At 36.7% G+C, this 16,874-nt stretch overlaps 2 protein-coding genes across 2 annotated transcripts; both read right to left on the reverse strand.

Moving 5' to 3' along the window:
* LOC137953275 (uncharacterized) lies at positions 1-8,746 on the reverse strand. The gene is made up of 10 exons (XM_068800598.1): positions 8,585-8,746; positions 7,597-7,664; positions 4,652-4,677; positions 3,596-3,686; positions 3,239-3,334; positions 1,728-1,796; positions 973-1,031; positions 773-895; positions 598-669; positions 1-507 (listed from the first exon to the last, which is right to left on the reverse strand). The coding sequence occupies exons 1-10, from the start codon at positions 8,669-8,671 to the stop codon at positions 455-457; spliced, it is 744 nt and encodes a 247-aa protein (XP_068656699.1). The 5' UTR covers positions 8,672-8,746; the 3' UTR covers positions 1-454.
* A 1,596-nt stretch (positions 8,747-10,342) lies between these two features.
* Positions 10,343-12,112, reverse strand: LOC137953256 (probable cinnamyl alcohol dehydrogenase 1). Its single transcript, XM_068800564.1, has 5 exons — positions 11,882-12,112; positions 11,681-11,794; positions 11,359-11,586; positions 10,840-11,279; positions 10,343-10,609 (listed from the first exon to the last, which is right to left on the reverse strand). The coding sequence occupies exons 1-5, from the start codon at positions 11,968-11,970 to the stop codon at positions 10,407-10,409; spliced, it is 1,074 nt and encodes a 357-aa protein (XP_068656665.1). The 5' UTR covers positions 11,971-12,112; the 3' UTR covers positions 10,343-10,406.
* Between the last annotated feature and the right edge of the window lie 4,762 nt (positions 12,113-16,874).

Raw genomic sequence — 16,874 nt, forward strand, 5'->3', positions numbered from 1 at the left:
AAAATTATAAGAAATACAGCCCAATACAGTCTGTTCTTCAGTTTGTTTCTTTCTAACATCAAGATCTAAATATTGCAAACATTATTACAATTATTATAGTAAAATTATAAAGCTTTAAACATTCAATCACAGAATATTCAGATGCCAGCCATGAACTGGGGAGAGGTTTTATTGTATGAGAAAAGTGAGCTATTAGAGAACTAACCGAAGTGTAGGCATTGCAAATCTTCAGGAAAATTACTTCTTTTCTTCAACGGCAAAAGCATTTTGATGAACATGATACACCATAAAAAGCAACTAAAATGACTTAGATGGGGACATTTCATCGTCCCCATTACATGTAAACGAATAGCTCCACCATTAGAGGAGGTTTTTCCTCTCTACATGTCTCCAAAACCTGCTCAGCGATCAGTGTATCCTTTTGTGGACAAGGGGTGTCATCGATGCCAGCTAACTAAAAGTACAAACCCATGGCGTATCTTGAAGGATTGAAACCACTCAGTATAGCTGCAAACCCAGAAGAGATAAATGCATAAGCTGTTTATATCATTGTGTAAACCTTGATGTAAGGATCCAATGGAGGCGTTTTTAACCCACCTAGAGGGGAGAGGATGATCACTAAACCGATAGGATACAAGAAGAAAGTAGTCTTCTCCAGGAAGGGTAGCACTATTGTACACATCCAAGACGAAAACTCAATAAGAATTTTACATATCAAGCTATCAAGGCCATGAATAGTAGTTACTGTAGACGAAGAGTAATTTTTCCTTACCATCATATCCTAGGAAGTTGAGATAGTGGTAGTAAGATATAGCCACCATAAAGAGTAAATTTGAAAGCAGGGTAGGAATGAATCCATGCGCCACTAAGAGAGGTGAGAGAAAATACTGAATCACTGGTACAGAGGAAATCATATATTCAGTAAAATAATATGATATACGTAAGAAGAATACAAAAGTTTTGGTCAATTACCGTAAAGTACAACAAATGTTGGGAAGAAAGAGTTGCAGTGCACATCAAATGCATACAACCTTCATGGCAAAACAAAAGACAAGAATCAGCAATTATTTTTTACTAAAGAAACTTAACAAGGTTGAATGGCAGGAAAAAGAGGAAAAGAACAAAAAAGAATTTAACATTGATAAAAATGTCTTCTTAGTGAAAATGTTTTCATTAAAATAGTGAGCTTACCACCAAGAATTCAATTTGGAGGTCTACAGTTCACCCCAGGGGGAAAAAACAATATCTTCAATACCTAAAGCATATATTTATAAAAGTCATCTACCAGTTGATGAGTGTTTTGTTGGTACAATAATGGTTTTAAACATTCTGAGAGCATTCTGACCATCTGACTGATGCATTAATGGAAGTTGCAGACAACTTGCTATACCTCTTCAGCCCAAATAGCATGGGAGCAAGCACAACTGCTAGTATTCCAACACGAGATCCTTGTAGTTTATTTACATCTGTAATATATTTTACCAAAGATACTTCTGGTGATCCAAATTGATCTCATAATGGAGTTTTGTTTTTGTTAAACTGTTGTAATATAGTTTGTATGAAGAAAAGCAATTTGATAATCAATCAAGAACATTAGGGAGGTTATTCAAAAAATAAAAACATACATTATTGTTATTGAATGTGAAGCAAGACAACAGAGCAGTTATGAATTGATAAAGCACTAAAACTACTATGTATGTATGATTAAGAGCATTTTAGGACCTTACCATTCAACACGCTGCTCAACCACATGACTGTTTGAAGCTTCCTCACGAAGATAAGAGTTAGTGAAAAACCTGCATAGGAATGTCAACAGCTCTAGTCATCAAACTGAAATGCAACCTCAGGTAACAAATAAACAGACAAAACTTTCTAAAACCACTTCTTAAAATTGCTAAGGACGTTCTCTAATCAAGGATAAGAGTTAGTCAAAAAAATACATGGGAATGTCAACAGCTCTAGTCAAGTGCAACTCAGGCAACAAATAAACAGACAGAACTTTCCAAAACCACTTCTTAAATTGTTACAGATGTTCTCCAAACAATCAATATAGAAACCCTTTTAAAAGATAAGTGATCATTAAGAATAGAGATAACAGCTCCATCAAACTGTACTTGCTAGTACTATAACACAGATAAGGCATGCTAATATACTTATTGACCAGATGCATTTAAGCCAGTCATGCATAAGATTCCCACTCCTGTTAGTCTAAGTATTTACCAATTGGGCAACTACTTATAGGTTCACTGGGTTGATCTCATACAATTGCACTCTGCAAATTACAAAAAAGTTTCAGGTTTCTCTTTGATAGTTTCATTATGTTACAAAAGAGAACTTCACAATAGGAAAGAATAGCCAATCAATAAAGTCTGTGTAATCAGATAATTGATGAATTATATTAAATATAACTGGAGTCAGGCTTGGCTTTCAGAACTGATAATACAATTGATTCAGCTTCAGATGAATGAATTAAAAACATAAGGAAGGGAGTATATATCAAGTTTCTAAGCCTTTAAGTTATCCATTTTTCATTATTTTTTTAAAACGCAGATAACATTACTGGATTGAGTTACATTCTCTGTTCTGTCACTGGATTGAGATATATAATTGATAAACAGTCAGAGACGTTCATCTGCTGATTAGCGTGCCATGGTGTATAATCAAATTCAGATACAGGCATCCTAAGTTTCAATGGTGCTCATAAGAGTAATAAGACAACAGCAATATATTTTCTTTTTCAGATATATTTTCATGAAGAGAAAAGTAGAACATCTCATCCCTAAGTTATCTACTATAAAAGAGAGAATGACAAACATTAAGAACAGATAGAATGGCTGCCTATAATGAGTAATTGGTGCTCAGTTCCTCAACTAATGAATTGGTTTGCACAACCAGGTATACAAAGCCAAGAGATATGTCCTGATGCTTAAAGAATATGCTTTTCTTTAAATGACCTGGAAAAGGCATACAGATGATAAATAGATAAGAACTGTATGAAAAATCTGTCTTCAGCAAACTGAGCTGGACCCAAGTATTGGCTCAGCCAAATTGGGCTGCTGTATTAATCAGCTTTGGGATGGCTTCAGGAGAAAAATTGACGTGTAATCCAAGTTGCACCCTATACAACACATGCAATACACAAAAGAAGCGCCATAAACTTATTCCAAATAGACTTCTGCCACCAATTAAATATCTGCAACATCAGGTACATTAATAGCTCTTAAAATCAGATGCTTACCAACAACAGGTAGCCAATATTACTCCAATTACTAAGAAATGAAAAACCACAACGGACAGAACAGTAAAAACAGCATGTCCCAAGCTGTAATCATACCTAACAAATGACGGAAGAAAGACAAGATAATGAAGGTCAGAATCTAATTTTAGTATATAAAAGAAAATAGAGTAACAAGAATAGTAATAAATTGTGGCCAAAATCAAATACGAAGAAAAAGAGTCAAACAAAAGGAAAAGACAAAAATAAATCACAACCAATTCTCCCAGGGTGTAGCAGTCATATCGAGTAACTGCACATCGGAACTCAAGTAAAATTTGAATATACATAAAAGATGGTAAAACAAAATCTGATACTTACGCAGCACAAAAAGCTGAAGTTGCAACAATCAAAAGAAGACTGCAAATTACAACAAAAGCAGGATCATCTCGTGCCCACTGGTTCTTTGTTTCTGAAAACAAAATGAAAAGTAGAAGACTCATCTTCTCAAATGTCTTACAACAGAAGAAATGGTAACAAAATTTTAAAGAGTAAGTCCTATATACCCTTAAATATGCCAGTTTTTTTTTTTTTTTTTTTTGAGGAAGAAAAGATGCCAAGTTATAAACAAACAGAGCACCAAAACAATATTCCAGCCATATGAGGATACAGGAGATTTCTGAGCAGGGGGATTGACAGAGACTGTTGAACTCATTCTACAGCAGATTTGGGAAAGAAAATTGTCTAGTTTATCACATTATATTCCAAAAAATAGGCTCATGTATTAAGCACTACAGAAGATCAGAGTAAGATTGAAATAGCAGGGGATAAATCAAACTAGAGCCACAAATAGATTGAGGATTGAAGCAATCAAACCTTGATTTATCAGTTAGGCGACAGTAAGGGGAAGAAAATGACTGCATTCACTACCCTTAACTCAGGAAACTTCCATGCTGATTGTTTGCCTACAGATGGCCTTTCGAGTCAATGTCTTACTGTTGGTGATTCCATTCTTCTTATTTAATTTGACGAAGGCAAGGAGAATATGTTCGCAGCCTTGTTTAGGGCCCCTTTTTTTGTTATGAAGTATCCGCCACAAGAAAAATAATATTAAGGCATTACAGTTGATTAATTTATCATTAGCTTATTTTCAGATACATGTCATAGCTCATTGCATTCTCATTCAACAAAAACCACAAAAGTAATATTACAACCATAATGACAAGCTGGTCTCTTCCCTTTTCCATTGAATGTTAATGAACCCACTGCAGAACTAACTAGAAATGAACATCAAATCTGGTAGACAAGTGCCATATCCACTGGAGGTCATGTTGGTGGGCAGTTGCATCAGCCATTATATGGGTGGTTCCAACAATTTCTGTTAATATGAATCAGAATAGATGCAAAACAAACTCAACAGATTAAAAAAGGACTTACGTTTGTGATATTTAGTGTGCTGATAGCTGTCTCCAGTTGCCCAAATCCACATGCAAAAGCCAGTGACAAAAAACAGAAAAGTAAATTACAACAATTTAGCAGGATAGTATGTGCCAGAGAAAAAATTTCAAGAAGAAATTTCCAACAGTAGTAAATCCTTCAAGAACATTGAATCTGGTACTCAAGAGAGAAAACATGTCACATACTGGCCATGATAACCCAAGAAAAGTACCAACAAAACATAGATTGCAGAAAGTATATATGCTTCCCACTTGGCCTAGTTGTTTAATCATGTAGAACCAGACTATCAGAGCAAATATATTATAGACATTGCAAAGAGAAGCAGATCATATTTTATCATGAAAGTAGAAGCAGACTGGACACATATAAAGAATAGAAAAAAAAAAACTTCCTAAAATGTTTGTAAAATGTTAGTATCCTTCACAATTTCACAGAACAGGGGTACTGGCTGGGAATATATAATAGGTAAAATGATATTCTAAAACTACTGGAGGTTCTGAAGTTGTATCAGATAAGAACCATAAACCTTTGACAGTGACAAGAAACAAATTTCTTGACAAATGCCAATGTAGGAATACTCTCCCACAACAACTTATTTCACTCTCACAAGCAGTGAGTGAAGTTGGTGTGATACATTTGTTTGAGTTTGGAAAATCTATTATTGGAAGGTGTTGGAAAGATTTTTTATTTTTTAAATTAGTCTTGGAAAGATCTTGTTGGAAGATATTAGTTTGAGTTAATTAGGCTTTGTAGGAAAGTTATTTCATGTAGAAAGTAGATTCATAAGTTTTATAGGTTCCAGGGATACGGATGTAATTTTTTGTATTGCTTAAATTATAAATAGAGGAGACGGGTGTGTAAACCCTAATATCTCCCATCTGTTCTTCCTGAAAATCTCAACATGGTATGTTTATGAGTTTGACCTCGTCAACTCACAGAGATGATGTATTCCTCTTCCATGTCGGCTCTTTGGACTTTTGATTGTAGTTCTTCTTTTGTTTGATGTTTGTATACTTTTTGCCCAATAACGTCCGTCATCAATTCAAGATCTGATTGCTAAGGACTGCACCTACAAGAATCTCATCTTCCCACAATCCTTCAATAGCCACAAGAGAGGAATGGATGTCCTTCCCATTTAGCAAGGGATACAGCCTTATTGCTTGGAGTTGATTAATGACAAGGGAAAAATAATCGATGGTCAAGAATGTGTGGAGCCTGCTACAAGGCCTAGAGAGATGGCTCTCGTTACAATTTGAGGAGTTACTTTTCTATTCCAGAAGTTTCCAAAGAGGCACCGGAAGTTTGTTACCCTAGTTTTGTAATTCACAAAATCATGTAAACAGGGGTCAAATTCTTCATGTATATTGATTATAATTAGAGGACCGTGCACTTCTGAAGACAGTGCGAAGAGCATAAAGTGCTGGATTTAAAGCGTAAGCCCTAGACTTGTTCACTAAAAAAAGGACATCCCCACCACTTTTCTTCTTCACATTACCTTCTACCAAATACAAGTGCAGAAGGGGTTACAAGTTCCTCTCCTATTACTCAAAAGTGTTTAATTTCACGGTCTATTTATAGTTTATCTAATGGTCAGTTTTGATAGTCAATTTTGTGAGTTATTTTCTGGTCTATTTTAAAATTGGTCTTTTTGGTGGTTCAACCGTTTCAAATTCTTTTTTTTATCTGACATTGCGAGTAATCATGTCTCAAGCACTTATTTTAATATGGATCCTTTTGTGATTTTTATTTTTGTCTACCTATCTCTTGTGCCATCTTATATTGTGTGGCCACTCTTTTATTTTCTAAGAACAATTCCTTATACTTTTTATTTTGGAACTCTTCTTTTTATTCAAAACTTTTACTTTGTGTGATATGAATTTTATGCCGAGAAAATTTCTCTCGTCCTTTGGGAAATGTGTGTGTCAATCCCTCTATTCGAGTTCTTTAGGTTGGTCTTCATTTTTACTTTATATGAGGAGGAGAAAGAATACAAATGTGTGAAGGTGAAGTCCAAGTACATAAATCGAAGACCGAAGACCATAGAAGCACAAATGTTTTACATTTGAAGCCTCAAAGACTGGAGTTTTTTCAATACCAATTTTTCTGTTGAAGACCAAATCTGTTTTTCTTTCTTTTTTTGTGTGTGGCTGAATCTATATGTTGGAAGATATTAGTTTGAGTTAATTAGAATTTATTTACTTTCTAGGAAATTTATTTCTCGTAGAAAGTAGATTCTTAGATTTTATGGGTTCCAGGGACATGAATGTCTTTTTTACATTGTTTAGATTATAAATAGGGGAGAAGTGTCAGTAAACCTTAATGTCTCCCATCTTTTCTTCCTGAAAATCTCAATGGATTTCATGTTTATTAGTAGCAAGAGGCCTCCTAAATTTGAATAGTCGACTTTTCAAGAAAAAAAAAATGAAAACAGAAAACTTTGGAAAATCATGTTAGGAAGAACAAACCACAACTTAAAAAAAGACAATGAAGAAGTCTGACAGAATCCAATGGTTCATTTTTCCAAAATAGTTGGAAAATTCTGATTAAGAATATTAGTTAATTCTGTGGCTAGGAGTTATCTTCCTTTTCGACGTCTTGTGGTGAGAGTCTCCATTACATGATCTTACTGAATGTATTCATATTGTGCCATAGGTTTGTGTTTCTTCTTTTCTCACTATACTTTCTTCCCTTTTGGACTTTTTGCCAATTCCTTTATTAATGGTTTTTAAATGTTGAAGCATGAAAAACTCATTACTAGAAGTTAGAACCTAGCCTAACCACAGAGGAACTCTCCTTCTTTACCTTTCCAACAAAGTGCACAACTTGAAAATTAAACCACATCACTTGGTTGACTCTAGATAAATGTTGTATTGTCTAAAAGCTTAAAATTAATGCAGATGATTTTTTTAAGTTTAGATACATACACGACCTTCGGTGAGGTACAGAGGTGGAGCATCTGCCAGAATGTGTACTCGACATCCATTTGTTGCCACTACAATAAAGCAAATGAACAACAAATCTGAGACAACAGGAGCAGTGAAAAATAATACTGTGGCAAAATGGTTACAATTTTTTTTTTTTTTAACTACTGCATTAACAACAATAAAAAGTTATATTTTAAAGAAAAACATGGAAACCTCTGTTTGAAAGAGAAAATAAAATTTTATATGATAGAGTAGGTTACTGTTCGTGGAAGTAACAAGATTTCCAGGATATCATCCTGGAATACCATCACCTAAAAAATTCAACCAGAACAACCTCTGAAACTTTAGCAATCCGAGAATTTTTAATCATAACTTAGTAGGAGGAGCAATATGGGACTCCCCCTCTCTCATTTGATGATAGGATCTCAATATTCCACGTGGACCAAGTTGTCAGTAGTTGAAAACTAAAAAATCCTCAGCAGGTGAGGAGAGAGCTCTGAAGGAAAACTTGGCATCAGCAATCACATGAAAATGCGTAGTTTAAAGAAATGTATCTACACCAGTAAATCTTGATTCTGGAATATAATTGTCTAAGTCTTCCCACCCCATAAAAGCCACGAGGCAAAAACAAGTTCATAGGTCTCTAAGAAGCTTCTGTCTTCCATTCTCCCATTCTTAAAGATGGACATGGCCCTTTCAGCATTTCGGTATTACTAGCTTCATAACCATAACTGGTCGCAGCTAGAAGGGGGCAATCCCATTTTTAAGGTTAGCCTGATCAGATAAAATCACTCGTGGACCATATTCTCGACCTCAAACAGAAAATTATACAAGTTCAGTATTTATTCAAAGAATGCAATAGACATATGCCATAAACTAATTATCAGACGAAATCAAATAATGCAAATGAACCGGAAGGAGTCAGATCCACCCAAATTGAGTAATTCGAAATTAGCAGAAAAGCGTAATAGATTGGGAGAGAGTGAACCTTGACGATTCTTCGAAGGTATTGAGGGAAGACGGGATTAGGGCGCACGTTAGAGGGCGTGCGCCCTTTGGACACGGTCGGCAGCATAGGCCTCTTCTTTGCTGGAGATCTGGCTCCTTTCCCGTCCCGTCTCGTTCCTCTCTGGTCTGTAGGTTATACCGAGAAGCTGAAAGTGGAAAATGGCTGATGGAATAATGGAATGAAGTTTATCAAATTTCCGGATCCACACCAAATGGTATCCGATTTCGGACTTTCGGTTTTCGACTCCGACTTACCCATACCACTGGCGTTAACAAATATATTATTAGAGTGTTAGTTTACCCAAATTCATATCCAATTTAAATTAATAAAAATATCAATTAATTTTCTTATCGATTTTCTATTGGAAATAAAATAAATTTAATGTGTTCCTAAGTATAGCTTTTTAATTCAATCTAATGAAAAATTTAAGTGGATTTCTAAATGAGCCAACTAGATGTCGTTAATAATACGTAACCAAATTCTGAGTACAACCCACAAATTTTGAAAATTTTGATGAGTGTTGAATTTATGGAAAAGTGAAATACTTCATTGACATCGATAACTTGTTGTAATTAGAGTACATGAACCTCTAAGGAAGGTAGTAGAATCCAATTACAATAAAACTACCGTTGATGTGATAAGGATGTAAACTCTTGGTAATCCTTGTGGGTTCTACTTCTTATGGGTTTGGGCCCATATTGTGAGTCTTCCTTAGTCATGTAACCCATCTTATAATAATCTTATATATGTGGGTCTTACTTAATCATGTGGGTTTGAGTTTATCTTCTAATAATGAGGGTAAATTAATAATTAAACATAAAAATAAAATCGAAATAGGGCCGCCCTCTTGTTTTTTGTTTTTTTTTTTTGTGGATGGAGGAGGGTGGTACCTCTCTTTCTTCTTGTTCTCTTTCGCATGCATGCAAGGCAAAACACAAGTAATAACTAACAAGAAAGTCTTTTTTGCTGAAAAAACTTTTAAAAAATAAAAATAATATGAAGGATAAATGAGTAATATTTATTTTCATTTTAAGGTGTAATAGTGTTAACATAATTGTTCATTCGATAATGAAAGGTGTCAAATAGATTAGAATATAAAATTTATATTTTATTAAAATAAATAGAAGGTAATAAAACACTTACCGACAAATATATTTTTAAATAAAATAATTTATTTCAAACATTTTTAAAATTTTAAAATATCTTAAACCAACAATGAAACGAATTAAACATATTAGAATAGATTTTAAAATTAATTAATTTATAGTTAATATTTGTTATTATAAAAAAAGAAGGGTTAAAATTAAAATTTGATAAAATATAATTAAATTAAATAATATCTTAAATTGACAATTTAAGGTATTAATTATATTACAATATTTTTGAAATAATTAATAAATATTTATACTTTTATTATATTAAATAGAAGGTAATAAAATATGTAAGATTTTCAAAATCAGAAATTATTATTTTTAAATTACATGATAACTTAAATAAATGATAAAAAAAGGGAGAAAAATGATTGCTATGTGGACACATTGATGATGTGGCATAATGACATGTTGTATTATATCGTGTTGATGTGATGACATATCAGATGGCATGGCATTTATTCCTCTAGTTGCTGATGTGGAATGATGATATGGCTTCAAGTCAAAACTTGTATCTTTATGCTATCCGTATATTTTTTAAATTAATTTGTTAAAATTTATTTAAAAAATAGATAATTTAGTAAAATTCCCTTTTACGTATATAAAAGCCAGAACACAACAGTACAGTGGTTTTCTCTCTTCGGACTAGATCAAACGGTCAGTTTGCTTCCGGCCACATCCACCACAAATCGGTATCTAACGTCGTTCTTCTCCAGCCTCCCCATTGCCGTATTCAGGTAGTCCATCTTCACCACCTCAATAGTAGATGAAACTCCCTTCTGATCACAAAACTCCAGAATCTCTCGTGTCTCCTCCACACTCCCTACAAAGCTCCCTGTAATCCTTTTCCTACCTGTTAACAAAATTAGCTTAATAAGCTTGGGTAACTGCAGGCTTTTAAGTGAGTTGGGAGTAGTCAAACTCTCCAATTTGATTCCATTAAAGTTCATCCGTTAGTAGCTGTTCTGTTTGATTCTCTGTCCTCATGGGGTGGTGACGGTTCTTTTCTTTCAGAAGTAGATTCAGTAATTCTATAAAACTGAACTGTAAACCTGAAAAATGAAACCCAGACCCATTTCTCACCTAGCATGAGCATCGGAGTGATGAATTGCATAGGGACGTTTATAACACCCATCAAGATCAATTGTCCATCTAGTCTCAGCAGGGAAAGGTAAGGCTCGAGTGGGTGGTGAACTGGAATTGTGTCCAGAATGTAGTCGAGGCTATCGCCCGCCGCCTGCATCCTGGCCGTGTCGGAGCTCACCAGATAATCGTCAGCTTTCAAGTGCTCGATCGCTTCCCCACTCTTCTTCTCCGACGAGCTGATCACTGTTACATGGTGACCCATCGCTTTGGCGATCTTGACACCCATGTGTCCGACCCCACCGAGGCCTAAAATGCCTCCTCGGAGCCCAGGCTTGTCCAGACCGAAATTCTTCAATGGGCTATAGACTGTCACTCCAGCGCAGAGTAATGGCGCCGCCTGCTCCGGCGCCAGGCCTGCCGGGATTTTTACCACAAAACTGTGACAGAAACCTGTCAACTTAACCTTTCTTGAAATTGAAAAACAGCCTAGTAAGCGGAATGATTTTATGAGCTTACCTCTGATCAACGATCATGTTGGAGGTGAAGCCTCCTTGGGTGGGTTTGCCGTCTGTATAGACGTCGTTGTAGGACCAAATCTTCTTGTTACAGTACTGCTCGATGTTGGATTTGCAAGGGCCACAAGCTCTGCAACAACCCACCAAGCATCCCACTCCCACCGTCTCTCCCAACCTGAATTTGGTGACTTTCGAGCCCACTTCCACTACTTCTCCCACGACCTCATGCCTGTCGATAACAAACACCGCATTTCAGCAACATGAATTCTCCGACGAACATGAGAGAGGGAGAGAGAGCAGAGAGTTAGGATTTGTGATTCTACCCAGGGACCATGGGGTACTTTGATATGCCGAGGTCGTTCCTCGTCTGGTGTAAATCTGTATGGCAGATCCCACAGTAGAGCACCTTGATGTAAACATCCTCCGGCCCTGTCTTCCTGTTTCTCAAAAAGAGACCCAGTGAGATGGAGAGGGAGAAAGGAATACAGGGATTCACACGGAGATTCATTTTAAAATTTCAGTACCTCAGTGTATAAGTGTAAGGAGATAAAAATCCGGAAGAGTCTCTGGCAGCCCAACCTGTGATCGATCTCTCTTCTTCGAGGGTACCCATCTTTACTTCTGGAGATTGATTCTGTGAAGAATTTTTTCTTGTTGTCTTTGTGAACAGAGCATAAATAGAGAGGGAAGATCACCAACCAACCAGGAAGAAACACTGATCTGGCAAATCATGATTCATCTTCAACTATTCTTCTGCTTTTCAGGCTTTTGGCCGTAATCTCAGGAAAGAGTAAGGACACGAACAAATGATATAAAAAAAAAGTGGGCAGATGACATATCAAGATATTCCTAAAGAACTCTTTAGGTCGATTAAAGTTAAGGGCATATCTAGAATTTCAGTGACAGGGGCAAAGGTTAACTTAAAGATTACGTTGCATTATAAAATAAAATTTCTCATAAAATTTCAAAGATTAGGAAGGAATCATAACCAAAGAACTGTTCTCTCTTGTTGTTCTTGGAAGGTAGTACACCTGGCTACATCTCACACTCTCTCTTTGTCATGTTTTTTTTTCAAAACTCGCTTCATTGGAAGGTAAATGAGATAGAGATCATGTCCACTGAGAGGATGTTCACCACCAATAATGGTGGTGTTAGTCAACAAAGGGTCCATTCGATGAATTCATTAGGCGTTAAAATTAGGTGTAGAGGAAGCTTATATGGGAATACAAGCAAGCCTGATATTTTGTTTATTCCAATTAGGCAGGAGTAGATCAAAGTGGCCCAGACTCGGAGAACTAAATGACATATTTGGATTGAAAAAATGCTCCATTCTAGAAATTCATAGCTTTTTAACCAAGGGAATGCAAGATACTTTTTCTCCTAAACCAAGGGAATGCAGATACTTTTTTTCTCCATTCTTATCTCCTAAACCGAAAGCTACAGCCAGTGGAGTAAAACCCAGAGTGAGGTGCCGGCTCTGGATACTCCTCTGCCTCGTGATTCAACAGATTAATAATGGGTTTCCATTTCCTGTAAGCTATCTTACCAGACTTGAAGTCTCCAATACTGGAAGCGAAGATACGAACAAAAAGAAGCTATTATTTGTAAGCTTCATGCCACGGTTAGGCTTATGATTCATGTCTGATGCTTTCTACCGGTAACGGGGTGAGCTGAAGCCATTTTAACCTTCGAAAGAGGAGAAATTTAATGGGAACAGTAAATCGAGGTTAGTGGAAAAACAGTTTATGTTTTACAGAATTAACAGTTCTGTTACTCGTCTGCTTTACTTAGGGAACGACTCGGATTAACGTAATAATATGGTGCATAGACAGCAGATTTTACGGTTCATGTCAAAACAGGGACTAAAGACAAGCATATAATCAAGAATATCCAACTACGAACAATATATATCTAAGAAAGAAATCAAATATGTGTGGAAACAGTAAATAAATCATAAAAGAGAAGAAACACAGAGTTATGTGGTTCGGCAACAGCCTACATCCATGGAAGGAGACAAGAATTCACTAATATCGGAAGGGGGGAAAGCTTTGTGACTTCGAGCATACAAATCGATTTCTCGATGAAACCCTCTTTCTCCCGACGAAAACCCTTTTCCAAAATGTCTCAACTCAAAAAACCTCCCGACAGAGAGATTTCCGATTAAATGATTTAATCGGGTAACATACGCGGATCCGAAACGGATAATCGGGTAATCAAATTCAAGACACCCGATTAACAAATCTCCACCTTGGCTTGAATTCGATTACTCTTCTCTGAAAAACTGAACTTGTCTATCACCATCTCCACCTTGCCTCTTAGGGCATCTGAATTGAGCAGCATCACTACCCGTGACAATTTCACGATAGTTAGAGGTCTCTGGAAACTAAACGGTCTCTACCACAGGCAATGCACAAGCGATCATGTTAGCATAGTTGTACTTATCACCCTCAAACTCCACCTGCTCACTGATATACCCTAATCGAATATTCCACAGACGAGTCGTGTCAATATCAATTTGAAGATGAGAAAACTGTTGCAGTACCTATGACTGTACTGACTTGAAACACATAAAGGTTTCCTACCTTTTCCCTTTCATTACAACCAGTGTACCTATACAGACCTCCAAAAAACTCTATCTTCAGTTGTATATCTGCAGCCAAGGGAATCAAAAGAACCTAGAGAAAACATATTTTTCTTCAAATCTAGTACAAGTCGAACTTCTTCAAAATCCTCATTATACCGCCATACATCTTGATCTGAACTATTCCAATCCCAAACAGTTTTATAGGGCAAAAAATCCCCATCAAAACTGTACCACCATTTACCGACTGATATGTCGCAGAAAAAATCCTTGATAGGACACATGTGGTAGGAGCGGCCTGAATGAAGTATCTACTCAATCTGTGAGTGTGCAACACTCAATTGTGAGAACATATTCTGAACTATCAGAATGATCTTCAGCAACTCCAGCAACCTCTTCCTTTTCTTCTCTTTTCTCCTTCTCTTTGAGTTTTGGACAATCTCTTGCAAAATGACCTGGTTGATGACAATAAAAGCACTTGCCCCATTTCCCCTTTGACTTCGGCCTAGAACGGCCACTGCCTCCAGAATCCTTTTCCTTCGTTCGTCCTCGAAAAAATAGACCATTTGTTTGCTCCTCGCTCCCACTGGTAGACACCTTCTTCCTCAACTTCTTAGAGTATAAAGATGCCTTAACATCCTCCATAGAGATGGTATCGTGCCCATGGAGCATAGTTGTAACTAAGTGCTCATAGGATGGGGGTAAAGAGCACAGCACAATCATTGTTTGATCCTTATCTTTAATGGTAACATTTATATTCCTCAAATCCATAACAATCTTATTGAACTCATTAAGATGTTCTTTGAGAGATGTATCTTCCTTCATCCGAAAAGTGTAAAAGCGTTGCTTCAAATACAGCCTGTTTGTGAGAGATTTAGTCATATAAATACTCTCCAACTTCAGCCACAAACCAGCTGTTGTTATCTCATTTGCAACTTCCCGCAAAACCTCATCGCCCAAACACAACTGAATGGAACTAAGAGCTTTGATGTCAAGATCCTCCTTGTCTTCTTCTGACATCGTAGCTGGAAACTTATCATTTCCATTCAATGCTCTGTGGAATCCTTGTTGTACTAATAAGGCACGTATTTTCACGCACCACAAATTGAAACTCATCTGCTCATCAAATTTCTCTATTGTATACTTCGCAACCATAATGACCAAAATACCCTTGGTCACAAAAAAAATGTTGAGATGCTTAAATTTTCTCTCTGGACCTCTCTAATAAACAGTCTCTCTCTCTTTTTCACTTCCAGAATCCAACACCGAACAGTGCCCCAAAAAAGAAATTTTTTTTCTTCTCCTCGGCACTTACAGAAACCACCGAACAATGCCCCCAATTTTTTTTCTTCCCCTTTCGGCATTTCCAGAAAACCACCAAACGGAAGCTCGAGACAGAGAACTCTCTTCCCATCAACGAAAACAGAAAGAGACAACCGAAAATTCGGCGCTGATGCCGAAAACCCCCGCTTTGATACCAATTTGTTAAAACAGAGACTAAAGACGAGCATATAATCAAGAATATCCAACTACGAATAGTATATATCTAAGAGAGATATCAAATATGTGCAGAAACAGTAAATAAATCATAAAGGAGAAGAGACACAAAGTTACGTGGTTCGGCGACAACCTACATCCATGGGAGGAGACAAGAATCCACTAAAATCGGAAGGGGGTGAAGCTTTGCGGCTTCGAGCATACAAATCGATTTCTCCAGACAAAAACCCTTTTCCGAAATGTCTTAACTCAAAAAACCTCTCAACAGAGAGATTTCCAATTAAGTGATTTCATCGGGTAACATACGCGGGTCCGAAACGGGTAATCGGATTCAAGACACCCGATTAACAGTTCATAATCGTTAAACCATAATAAAACCAGTAGCAAGACAATAACTCTAATCCAGTTTTTTTTTGTCCTCTGGAGGACCTGGCATTGAACCTGTAGGATTAGAAGAATCACGGTGCAGTTTACAACTCGAGCTATAGTCCCAAACTATTTATTTTTCCTAATTATCCATGCATCTTGTGTTGAAACCAGTGCGTTAAAAGGTTTGAGCCTGTTAGGAAAACAACCCCACGGATCTTATACAAGGATTGGCCTGGTCGATACAAACAAATATTCCAACACTCCCCTGCACGGGAAAACCCGTGGACAAACTCACCGAAATAACCCAGGTCAAATTCGGTGGGAGCGAGATTCGAACTCGGGACCAACTTGCTCTGATACCATATTAAAACCAATTGACCTAAAACCTCGAGGCTATAGTGAAGGAGCAACATGAATATAAGAGGAATCAACACGATGGATATTAAATTCTCAACACTCCCCCGCACATTGCCATTTGTGGCTCGTGGAAACAGGTGGGAGCAAGACTCGAACTTGGGACATACCTTGCTCTGATACCATGTTGAAACTAGTGCGTTAAAAGGTTCGAGCCTGTTAGGAAAACAACCCCACGGATCTTATACAAGAATTGGCCCGATTGATACAAACAAATATTCTAACATCTTAAATAAAGAACTCGTCCTGAACAATCCAGAGAAACCATGGACTTGTGGTTCCATGGAAAATGTTAGAAGGTGGGACCAAGCCCATCATGCCCACACAACCAAGAAAGGTGGCACGAGGTGTCACGTGGTGGAAGATGTGTAATCTTCCTTAATTGATGAGGTATAAGATTTGTAATCTTCCTTGATTGATATAATTAGGGATCCTAATTAATTGAGGAGTTTCATTAAATATGTAATGGAAAAAAGTATAAAAAGGGATATTGGTTGAAGGGTTTCAATCAAATTCTCCTCTTCTCAATTCATAGAAGAATCTCTCTCCTAGCCTAAAGCCTATCTTCTCCCTTTTCTCTTCTCTTCTCCCTGTCTGAGCTCTCTCTCTTTGCTCTTTTCTTCTCTTCTCTCTTCTTTCTCTTCTCCCTTTCTCAT

Source organism: Aristolochia californica, unplaced genomic scaffold (genome assembly GCF_029961685.1).
Source record: "Aristolochia californica isolate CCGP_79_NKW_82.1479 unplaced genomic scaffold, dmAriCali1.0.hap1 SCAF_16, whole genome shotgun sequence".
Lineage (NCBI taxonomy): Eukaryota > Viridiplantae > Streptophyta > Magnoliopsida > Piperales > Aristolochiaceae > Aristolochia > Aristolochia californica.

Coding starts and splice junctions, on each gene's coding strand:
- LOC137953275 (XM_068800598.1), bottom strand. CDS start 8,671: ATGCTGCCGACCGTGTCCAAAGGGCGCACGCCCTCTAACGTGCGCCCT. Junction 3,687..4,651: donor GCACACTAAATATCACAAAC/GTAAGTCCTTTT, acceptor TTTTGTTTTCAG/AAACAAAGAACCAGTGGGCA. Junction 3,335..3,595: donor ACTTCAGCTTTTTGTGCTGC/GTAAGTATCAGA, acceptor GTCATTTGTTAG/GTATGATTACAGCTTGGGAC.
- LOC137953256 (XM_068800564.1), bottom strand. CDS start 11,970: ATGGGTACCCTCGAAGAAGAGAGATCGATCACAGGTTGGGCTGCCAGA. Junction 11,587..11,680: donor AAGTACCCCATGGTCCCTGG/GTAGAATCACAA, acceptor TGTTATCGACAG/GCATGAGGTCGTGGGAGAAG. Junction 10,610..10,839: donor CACTCCGATGCTCATGCTAG/GTGAGAAATGGG, acceptor TTTTGTTAACAG/GTAGGAAAAGGATTACAGGG.